The sequence below is a fragment of the Suricata suricatta genome, chromosome 17 (genome assembly GCF_006229205.1).
Source record: "Suricata suricatta isolate VVHF042 chromosome 17, meerkat_22Aug2017_6uvM2_HiC, whole genome shotgun sequence".
In the NCBI taxonomy this organism is placed as follows: Eukaryota; Metazoa; Chordata; class Mammalia; order Carnivora; family Herpestidae; genus Suricata; species Suricata suricatta.
In genome coordinates this window covers 38,008,559-38,020,661 of record NC_043716.1, presented here as the reverse complement: position 1 = coordinate 38,020,661, position 12,103 = coordinate 38,008,559, and the positions used below count along the sequence as shown (strand labels likewise).

General features: G+C 41.9%; 1 protein-coding gene across 1 annotated transcript in view; it reads left to right on the top strand.

The window, feature by feature from the left end:
• Window positions 1-6,888: 6,888 nt before the first annotated feature.
• LOC115281879 (keratin-associated protein 5-5-like) overlaps window positions 6,889-12,103 on the top strand; it is a 14,817-nt gene continuing 9,602 nt past the window's right edge. The window contains 1 exon segment of the mRNA XM_029927545.1: window positions 6,889-7,398. Coding sequence (XP_029783405.1) covers window positions 6,889-7,398 — 510 coding nt within the window.

The following is a 12,103-nucleotide window of genomic DNA, read 5'->3' as shown; positions in this document are numbered from 1 at the left end:
GCGTGTTGGTTTAGAAAAAGTGAGAGAATGACCAATTCAATTATGAACAAGGTAAGTCTGAAGCCACATGCCTTACACTCAGTTGCATTTCTTAGCTTCTTCATTAAGTTACAGGCCTGCCACGCTGATTTTACCACCAGCCATGGTGCTATTGTGGATTGAGGTCTGATTTTCTTTTTTCTTTTTGTGTGCAATAGCATATCCATGTTTGTGTCTATTTTAAGTGTTGTCCTGATAGGAGGAAATGTGGTCTGTGTCTCTTTTGGGTACGAGAGGTTAAATGGTCGGAAGGCCAGAGAATGACTCCAAGTATGCTCAGAATATCAAATGACACATATGAAAAGGATAAGACAAACAGATGAGATGATGCTGAAACAGAAAAGAAAGGCACATGATGCTTTTAGGGATAAAGAAACAATTATAGGAAAATTGTGTAAGCATCCATTTTACTTTTTAAAACTTATTGTTATTATTATTTTTGGAGAGCAAGGGGGCAGAGGAGAGGACACTGTGGAAGGAGATAACCAAACTCAGGAACTCACTCATCTGGAAATCTACCCAGAAGTTCCACCGTCTGACACCATAGTCAGCTCCTATTGGGACTCCGTCTGCTCTAACTGGGGCTGTGGCATGGCCTCTGTCAGGGGACCTATTGCTGCCCCAGCTACCACCAGATCACTTGCTCCTATACCACCTGCTGCTGCCCCCGCTGCTGGGGATCCTCTTGCTGCTGAATGCCCTATCCCACACTTGGATCTTCCCCATCAACATCATTACAGAATCAAAAGCTTCTTTTGTTCAAGGCACCAGGACACATAGTGCTGGGTGATATTACTCAAATCAGTCGCAATGGCTATGTGTCTAGCTTCTGACCTCTCTCCCACATTTGCCCTAAGACCATCACTCCACGTGAGTCACTCTGTAAGTGACTAATAAGAGTCTCAGATTATTGCCTTTCTCCCAGGCATTCAACATCATCTCCCATTACTCAGTAAGAAAAGAAGTTATTGGCCAAGCTTATGACTATGGGTAGTTTATCCAAATTCTCATTTTTCATTGATACCACTTTCTTAGATTTTTCTCTTCTATTGATTACCTGATTTTAAAATTCTATATTCACTTTTCTCATTACAGAAATAAAATGGACTTACTTCTCCTGTGTTTGTAACTCGCACCTGAATAATTGATTTTGTACACAGATACAGACAAGAATTTAGACATGGCTCACTACATAACAGAATTTCTAAACTTATTTTAACAACCACAAAGCATCATATAACACAAAATAAACTCATCTCTTTGATTCTTTAATGAACCAGTAATGATTCATTTTCTTCTGCTCACCCTAGCTTCAAGAGAATGGCCACCAGTATAGACAATTTTTGGTGAGAGTTATTCTCCATTCATATACCAAATGCAGATTTCAATCATGCTTCACTTTCTTACCCTTCAAGCTAAGATTGATTATGATTCAAGCTAAAGAGAAAAATCTACATCTCCTGCCCCATCAGTGTTTCTCTGTGGCATTCCAACGTTCCCCAACGTATACATCACATCCTAAGGTAACTTTAAAGAACTGGAATGCTAGAGTGCCTCTGTAACTCCAGCTCTCCAAGATCACTTCCCATCCCGTGAACACACCATGCTCTTGCAGGCCTCTGTGCCTTTGTACATGCTAGCATTTTTGGCTCAAACTCATTCTACATCTGTCCCCTTTTGCTCTCTGAGGTCCAGGTCTAATGTCCCTTTTCTGCATCACTTTTAGACAGTTACTTCTCCTATCTGGAGAGAGTCTACAGCACTTGGTTCTCCATAAATAATTTTTCTTTGGGGGGCACCTGGGTGGCTCAGTTGGTTAAGTGTCTGACTTCGGCTCAGGTCATGATCTTCCCGTTCGTGGATTCAAGCCCTGCATCAGCCTCTGTGCTGACAGCTCAGAGCCTGAAGCCTGCTTCACATTCTGTGTCTCCTTCTCTCTTAGCCCTCCCCTACTCGTGCTCTGTCTCTGTCTCTTAAAAAAAATGAATAAATGTTAAAAAAATTAAAAAAAATTTTTTTCTTTGGACTATAACTGTTTATTCATCTCTTTCTCTATCCACACTGAGTTTCTCAAAGGTGGGGACTAAGTGATTTATTTAACAAACTTGTCCCTGGAGCTAGCTCTTGGCCATGCTGCAAGCTAGGCCTGGGGGTTATAAGATACCTCCAGAATATTAGAAGAGGGAAAGGTACTTTGAGTGGAGAGCATCAAGGAGAGTTTGTTGGAGGAAGTAATGACACTTGAGTCTTAAAGAACAAGTAGCATGGACATTCATGCATAGTGGCTGCAATAGGATAGGGAAGCTTTCAACAGCTGTTTGCTAAATATATTAGTGAGTGACAATCTACAGCTCTACTAGACTCTAGTTTTATAATTCTACCAAACCCAACAAAGACCTTTCCAGAAGAACATTTCTTTTTTTTTTTAAGTTTTAAAGTTTTTATTTTTTAACTTTTTTTAAGTTTTGAAAGAGAGAGAGAGAGAACACACAATCAAGGGAGGGGCAGAGAGAAAGGGAGAGAGAGAATCTCAAGCAGGCTCCTCATTGGCAGTGTATAGCCCAATGCGGGGCTTGAACCCACAAACTGTGAGATTGTGACCTGAGGCAAAACCAAGAGTTGGATGTTTAACCAACTGATCCACCCAGACACCCCAAGAAGAACACTTCTAATCAATATGTGGCTTATCTGCAAACAAGGGTCTGCTACTGTGCGTCACTTAGGGTTTTTAGGCCCAACACAATCCCTACATGATCTTGTGCCCATACTAAACATTAAAGACTATGGGATCAGTGATTCGCTTTCTCTCTCAGAAAAGTAATTCTATTCTAAGGACATTATACATTCCTGGGAGTGTCACGTTTTGGGGCAATAATCTATCAGTTGGCTGACACATTACCTGAATCATCGAAAAAGGATTAGGACAATCTCCTAAATGTCTCCTACACCCTTTAAATCTCTTGCTATGACATTAACTCAATAAAATATCACTGATTTGGACACATTCCATCAGTGACATGTGTAGGCTAATTTTTCCTGGCCTGCACCCACGTGAAATTTGGCATCTTCCATAAAATTATTGTTTTTAAGGCAAATTGAGACAGTGAACTTAATTACAGAAGATATATTTAACACAGTGTGGACTTACTTAATCCTAATTGCAAGTGAATCATATCATTCTGTACCTATGCCTTTAACTATGATTATTTTTTTCCATAATATTTTATTGTCAAATTGTTTTCCATACAACACCCAGTGCTCTTCCTCTTACCTTAACTATGATTATTAATTATGCTTTTAATGTACTGGAAAGAAGCTAAAAGGCAGTATTTTAAAAGTTTATTTATTTATTTATTATTTTTAGAGAGAGATACAGTGTGAGTGGGGGAACGACAGAGAGAGAGGGAGATACAGAATCCCAAGCAGGATCCACACTGTTAGTGCAGAGCCCCAGTGTGGGGCTTGATCTCACAAACCATGAGATCACGACCTGGGCTGAAATCAAGAATCACTTAACCAACTGAACCCCTAAAGATGCCATCTAAAAGTGCCTCTAAAGGCAGTACTTTCAAAAGTTCTTTCCAGCTAAATTAGGCCAGTCGGCCTTCTTGTTTTTCAATCAGTGAAACTTCATTATATTGTTTCTGTGGAGACATTTTATAACTTAGTATCATAATACGATTTAAAATATCTTTTAACACTCTCTTTCCCTCTTCCCCTCCCCCTGGTGAGGGAAAGAGAGCTGGGGAGAGAGAGGGATGCAAAACTTGAGAGACTATTGAATACTGAAAATGAACTGAGGTTGAAGGGTAAGGGGGAGGGGGGAAAAGAGGTGGTGGTGATGGAGGAGGGCACTTGTGGGGAAGAGCACTGGGTGTTGTATGGAAACTAATTTGACAATAAACTATTTAAAAAAAATAAAAAAATATCTTTAACATTTATTTATTTGAAATCACCATGTTTTATTTTATTAGAAAACATATTTTAATGTTTTCTCAAGCTCCAAAACCTTTCACTGAGAATCTACTATGAGCCAAGGACTTTGCTAGATGTGGAGGATTCAAACAAGAACAACATGGATGCAGCTCTGTAGCCAAGATGGATTGAACTCTATGGGAATATCAAAGAAAAAACACCAATTAACTGTTTGAGGGAGTAAGAGAAGGTATCAGAGAGTGGCATATGAGTTGGGTTTTTGGTAGGTAGAAAATAAGAATAGGTTTTCTAAGGCCTTGAACAGAATTGCAAAGGGTAGAATCTGAGAAGTGTGGACTAGATCTTAGGGCAATGAGGAAGATGAGGGAGTGCCTATAGATGAGGTTAGAAAGGCAGGTGCGTGAAGGGTGTTGAGAAGTTTGACATACCACCTAGGAGCACTGGGGAGTCAATAGCCTGTTATCAAGAGGCCTTGCCCCATGCCTGGTAGGTTCATACAAAATCTGGCAGGGGTCATAACAAGAAGCCATAGTTCATAAGATGTGTTTCTTGGCTAAGCCAAATATCCTGTTCGTTTTAAAACTTGATTTTTTAAAAAAATACTGAAAGGGGGCACCTGGGTGACTCAGTTGGTTAAGTGTCTGACTTTGGCTCAGGTCAAGATCTCATGATTCGTGGGTTCGAGCCCTGCATCAGGCTCTGTGCTGACAGCTAGCTCAGAGCCTGGAACCTGTCTTTGGATTCTGTGTCTCCCTCTCTCTCTGACCCTCCCCTGCTCATGCAGTCTCTCTCTCTCTCTCTCTCTCTCTCTCTCTCTCTCTCTCTCAAAAATAAATAAATAAATAAATAAAAACAAATAAATGATAAAAATAAAATAAAAAACATTATATACTATAACAATATTCAAGCTACTGAGAATGTAATACCAAGAGCTGATATTGTAGATGACAACACAGACAATAAGCATAAGAACGAACATGGTGATTTCAAATAAAGTAAGTGCTAGCAAGACAAATGAAAAACAAAGGGTACGGTATGGTGAGAGGGACCGAGAAGTTCTTCAGATTGTGAGGTCAGGGGTGATTTCTCTTGTGAAGCTGATTATTTGAGCTGAGACCTGGGTGATACTGAGAAGTATAGGTGCTGAGGGTAGGCTGCCCCCAAAAGGGCCAATTTGGCATGAACATTGAGTTAAAACCACTCAAAACCCAGCAAATTCAGGAAACACTTGTTATCTCCCCTTCAAAGGCTTTCGGAAGAGAATTACCAATGGAGATACCTCTCCACCTAAGAAGCCTATCTACATAATAGGGCAAACTTTGCTTTGTAAAGATCTCTCACCTTCTTGCTAATGGTCTTTTTCTGCTTTGTATCCTCAGACCACCACCATTCTCCTTAGCTCAGAGAAGCCTCAAGCTGCCTCAAGGTCTTTGGAATTTCAATGTCCCCAGATGGATGCTATTAAAACTGATATTCTCTTGTTAATCTGTTTCATGTCAACTTCTTTTTTTACAAGAAATTTTTATTTTAATTTTGAGAGAGACAGAGACAGCACAAGTGGGGGAGGGGCAGAGAGAGGAGGGAGACTGAATCCCAAGCAGGCTCTGCATTGTCAGCGCTAAGCCCAACATGGGGCTCGACCCATGAAATTGTGAGATTATGACCTGAGCTGAAACCAAGAGTGAGGAGCTTAACAGACTGAGCCACCCAGGTGTCCCTGTCAACCTGTTTCTTAGTCCAGCTAGAAGGACCTTAAGGGGAAAAGGATATTCTTCCTCCCTGACAGCATCATCCTGATCTGGTTACCTTCCAACCCCCAGTCCTAGAGGGTCACATTAAAGATCTCTAAATGGCGGTGTAGTTGCATGACAAAGTTTTCTTTTCTTTTCTTTTCTTTTTCTTTCTTTCTTTTCTTTCTTTCTTGTTTACATACGAAAGAAAAATAAGTCATCAAAGAAAAGTAGAAGATAAAAGTGTTAAGGAGAAAATTAAAAGTTTCCATAAGTCCATCAACCAGGAAATAATTACTATTAATATCATTTTTAATTTTTGTAAATAAAATTAATATTTATAATTATTTCAATATTTTTCTGTTTTTTACATAATTGGGGCCATACTACACATCCTTTTTTGTATATAAACATAAATTTTTTGCATAAAGTTCTGTTATCAATTCCAGTGGTGATTTCTTAAGGGCTATATGTTCATTCTAGATACATATTTGTTTTTTAAAAAGAGCAAGCCCAGGAAATGGGATAAGAACACAGTTCAGAGTATCTTGAGAATTCTGTATGTGCCCACAATTGTTTTTGCTAACAACTGACCACACTAATGGATTTTACCTCAACTTCCCAGGTCAAGATTCCATTCTTCTGAGATTTACTTATATCTGGATTGAAACTATGACTAAATTTTTTTCTCCGTAAGAGATACTGCAAAAATTGTAGGCATGATAACACCCACAGACGAGGAAGAGTGAAACCTGGACTACTACATGTTAAGGTTCACATGACAACTGCTCTCTGGAAGAAGCTTCTGTAGCTGTTAACATATATGATGCCTACAAGGACAGAATTACCAGGGATGATTCAGGAGGAAAGAGCAGATGGAAAGAGATTGAACGCATTCAGCTTAGAATCTGAGCCAAGATGATTCACCCAAAGGAAGACAGCCAAGATGTGACAGGGGAGAGATAATGGGATAAATCCTAACCAGGCACAGGAAACGATGTTTTCCATCCAACTTGGAAAATGTAATTATCTAATTAAACAACTGCTAACTTATTAAGGTAAACAATAACAAGGAAAGAGGTCCCTCAGCAGGGTATAAAAGGGGATCTGGAGCAAGAAGGTTTGTAGATTCAAGGAATAAACTCTTCTGGAAACCCACCCAGAACTTCCACCCTCTGACACCATGGTCAACTCCTGTTGTGGCTCCGTCTGCTCTGACCAGGGCTGTGGCCAGGAGACCTGCTGCCGCCCCAGCTGCTGTGGTTCCAGTTGCTGTGGCTCCAGCTACTGCCAGCCTTGCTGCCGCCCCACCTGCTGCCAGACCACTTGCTGCCGGACCACCTGCTGCCGCCCCAGCTGCTGTGGCTCCAGCTGCTGCAGACCCAGCTGCTGCATTTCTAGCTGCTGCCGTCCCTCTTGCTGTGGTTCCAGCAGCTGTGGCTCCAGCTGCTGCCAGCCTTGCTGCCGCCCCAGCTGCTGCCAGACCACTTGCTGCCGGACCACCTGCTGCCGCCCCACCTGCTGTGTGTCCAGCTGCTGCCGGCCTTGCTGCCGCCCCTCCTGCTGTGGCTCCAGCTGCTGCCAGCCTTGCTGCCGCCCCACCGGCTGCCAGACCACCTGCTGCAGGACCACCTGCTGTCGCCCCACCTGCTGTGTGTCCAGCTGCTGCCGCCCCAGCTGTTGCTAGACTCCTGCCACCACCCCACCTGCTCTAATGGCTCTTGCTGCTGCTTAATGCCCTGACCCGCACCCTGCCATCTTTCATCAGCCAGTTTCCTTCATGTAGTTGAATTGGGAGCTGAATCATGTGAGGCCAATTGTACAACCTCAGTTCCCACTGATTTCTCAACTGGTTGACCTTGGAATATAATCCCCCCACGCCCACTCCCCCCTCAGCTCCTTGTTACTAACTCTATCCCAAATCAGTACAAAGGTTGTTTTTTCATTGATATATGTTAACATATCATCCTAACTGATATATCCGTTACTGCCAGATTTTCTTATGGGATGTCCCTATATGTCAAATAAATCTTAATTTTCCAGGCATATCAATGTAAGAAATCTTGTTATTTTTCCTTCATGAATGGTCACCCCTAGCTGTCAGTTCTACTATTCTCTGCACAAGGTGGAGATCATAGGAGGTGATTTCAAGATTTTCACTTCTATCACCTCAGCACTTCCCATGCTAACAATAGATGATGGTGGCTTATGCCAAGCACCTGGAACTCTCTGTGGAGGTCCTAGTCTACATGAAGGAGTAGATCTCATCAGACAGGGTGGGGAAGGAAGTGCTGGGAGAAGTGCTCAACCAATGGGCAGGACTTGGTGGATAAGTGCTCTAGTCTCTTGCCCCTCGAGTGGGGCGTGTGAGACCAGAGGGCCTCAGTAGCATTGAACAACCCCAGCTGCTCACAGGTGTCACTTGCTCTGGAAATCCATCTGGACTGGCTTCCATCCCTTCTCTGGATCACTTCACAGTTTCCCTAGAGCGCTGCTTGGGATCATCACCCAGACACAGGACTTGGTCTCAAACCTCTGTTTTGAGGTCTGATCCTGAAGTCAACCTAACACCACATTTCCAAGTTTCAGTAACAGCGCCTTCAAACATTTCCATATGATATGAAAGGTCACAATGGTGACACAGTCGGCTCTCAAGCTTCTTCTCCACTGAACCACTAAATCTTTCCATAGGATGCTGTTACTTCTCACAGTTTGTGCACATTTGGTTTTAGATTACTTCTGTCCAATTTTCAAAAGACCACAAATCCTGAGGGTCAGGACACACTGCCACAAGTAAAGCAGCTCACCCACCATGTAAGGAAATGTCTCTCCCATCTCCTTGAGGACTTGAGGAGGATGTGCATCAAACTGTGACTCTTACGTTGCAATCAAAACACCAGAGCCTATAATTGGTATTTCTGCATAAGAACTGTATAAGGAGGCGCTCTCAGGAGATCCAAGGTAAAGGGGAGTCAGCATAGGGTAGTAAAAGAAGCTAAGACAAAGTGTGTTTCAGTTCAACTTCACCCTCGTCTTCTGACCCACAGATGAAAGCTTGCACTGTGCCATGGACTTGTTCATCTTAGTGGCAAAGGTGTCGGGCCTTTATACTCCTATGTCACTTATCATTACCTTTCAAAATCATTTGGTGAGTGGAAAGGATGGAGAGGAAAGAACTCCAGGTGTCCCTCACCCCCAAGTCTGAGACACAACCTGCAGACAGAGTGTGATCAGTGCAAGCCACTCATAGTCAATAATCACACTACCTTGTGGATGAGGGAATGTATGGCAAAGAGCATCTGAATGGGATATTGTAAACATATCCCTGGTTCTGCCCATGTCTATGCCTTTCTCTCATTAACCTTGTTCCATGTCGTTTCTCACCGTTTCAATAGAAACCTCCAAGATGAGAGTTAGTGGGCAGCTTCTCTGCTCCTTTAGCTGACTTGCCTGGTGCAGTGACCAAGTTCCCCAACCTTGAGAGTCCTGAACCCATTGTTACTATGTCTGCTTCAGGCTACAACTACTTGCTCATCTGCAGTTAATGCCGGGAATAAGAATACCATGAACACCTCAGTAGATCATCTCAATGCTAAACATATTCCTTGTGGCCCCCATCACTCCTGATTTCATGGTACTAGAAGCCCAAAGGGATAAGGTGGCAGCCAGAGGTTAAATTCCACACAAAATGCTGCCATGTCCCATTCAGTTAGCTTTCCTGTCTTAGAGCCTAGACCTCCAGATATACACAGCCTACAATTAAGGTAGAAGGAGGCACAAATTCTCCTTATTGAATCACTGGGATGAAGGTAGTGGGGAAACTTCTCCTTTAACTCTCACATCTAGATCAAGGTAATCAAATATGGGCCGTGAATGATTGTAGGTATCCAGCAGTGAGTTCAGCTAAGATCCCATCCAACAGCCTGCAAACACCTGAGTATTCTGGCTTCCACTGAAACAATGATCACTGACTCCTTGAGTAAGGATGAAGGAAGTTCTATGACATGCACTCTTGCAGCCCTTCATCCTAGAGGACTGGCCTCTCCATTTTTAGGTTAGTGGTTTTAGAGGTAAGAATACCTTGACTCGCAAACTGTGTCAGGGATCATGAGAGTGAAGAAAGATCAATGACCTCAGATTTGTTCTTTATCTTAGGTTCTTTTAATTATGTGCATGGGTGCGCACATGTGCGCGCACACACACACACCAATGTAAAGGTGTAACTGAGTGGGCTGCCTATATCCTATTATCAGGGACATCATGCTCTAATATCCATATTGATGTTTCTCTGAGGGACACATATCATTCTGCCCTCTTTGTCATTCCAAACTGTTGGCTATCACACAATTATACCCACATTATTTCTTACAATTAAATGTGCCACATGGACACTGTCACTCAGGAGTATGACCATCTCCATTATTCCTAGGGAGCATAGTTTGGTCACAGTGTTCCCTACCACAACCTCTAACTTTAGAGAATAGACACTCCTTTCCCAAAGATTCTGCTGACACTGGTACCTAATGATTCCTTAATAGCATGGTAAAGAGAGTGCCCCAGACCCTTGTAGGGAATGTCTACTTGGCTTTGTGACCTTAGGAGTATATCCGTTTAGTATTTCTATTTCTCTGCACCTTTCAGTCCCTCTCTTCTCACCTGTGTATGCCATGGTCCTAGATAAACCTGTTCTGATTATCTATTTGTATGTAACATTACCTCAAAATTTAGCGGCTTAGAGTGACACTCATTTATTTTCTCTTGTCTGTGGATAAAGATCCAGGTATGGCCCACCTCCACCCTCCATTTCATAACACTTCACAAGGCTTTACTCAAGGTGCTGGCTGGCACTGGGGGCTCATCTGAGGTCTTGACTGGGGAAGAATCCACTTCCAAGTACACTTATGTGGTCACTGGCAGGATCCATCTCCTCACGGGCCAAAGGAGAGAGGACCTTGCTTCATCAAAGCCAGTGATAGAGAGAGAGAGAGTTGGTATTAAGATGAGAGTCACAATCTTTTGTAATTCAATCACTCAATGTTATCATATCTGGTTGTTTAGAAGCAATGTACTTGAGCAGTGGGAATTACATGAGGCCATGAACACCAAGAAGTGAAAGCACTGGATTTTCTTGGAGGCTACCTACCAAAACCCACCCAGAACATTGAGTGAAAAAAGTCAACCCTCTTACAGGAAGATTTCATTCATATAAAAATTCAGAAACATGTGAAATGAAACTATATGGTACAGGGATACCTACATAGGTAATAAAACTCCAAGGAAAATAAATGGAAATGTTACTTGCAAAATCAGCATAATAATCAGCTGTAGGGTGAAAAAAAGACTATGGTCAAGAAAAGTCACATCAAGAGCCTTGTTAGTAGGAATAAGGTTCTACTTCTTGACTGAAGCTTTTGATACACAGCTGTTTGCTCCATAACTATTTTTTTATCATGCACACATACTTTGTATGCTTTATACCATATGTGAATTTTATATAATATGAAAGAGTTTTTAAAATTTTAGGCTGAACTGAAGTGTAACCTCTATTTAAGATTAAAAATGAAAGATGGGCTTAAGGAATGGTCGGGTACCCTATCATAACATACACTGGAAACAGTTAAGATAAGTCTTGGTACTTTGCTAGTACAGCACTGAATGAACCTCAAATATATGTGCCCTATTAGTGATTCTCATAGGCACAGGCAGGCTAATGGTGCCAAACAGAAGAGAAATTACATATTTTATAGTAATAGTATATATACTATAGATGTATCCTATATCAGCTGTTCAAAGGTCTAGATCAAAACTAATCTATAGTGAAAATGTATTAAAACAGTGATTGCCTCCCAACAAATCTAATAAGCAATTGATGGAATGGGAAAAGATATTTGCAAATGGTCTAATGTGTAAAGGGCTAGTATCCAAAATCTATAAGGAACTCACCAAACTCCACACCCAAAAAACAAATAATCTAGTGAAGAAATGGGCAGAAGACATTGAATAGACACTTCTCCAAAAAGGACATCCAGATGGCCACCAGACACATGAAATGAAGTTCAATGTCACTCGTCATCAGGGAATACAACTCAAAACCACACTGAGATACCACCTCACGCTGGTCAGAGTGGCTAAAATGAACAAATCAGGAGACTATAGATGCTTGCGAGGCCTGGAGAAACAGGCACCCTCCTACACTGCTGGTGGGAATGTAAACTGGTACAGCTACTCTGGGAAACATTGTGGAGGTTCTTTAAAAATAGAGAAATGCGGATGCATAGGAGCACATGTACCCCAATGTTCATAGCAGCAATGTCAACAATAGCCAAAACATGGAAAAAGCCTAAATGCCCATCACTTGATGAGTGGATCAAGAAGATGTGGTATATATACACAATGGA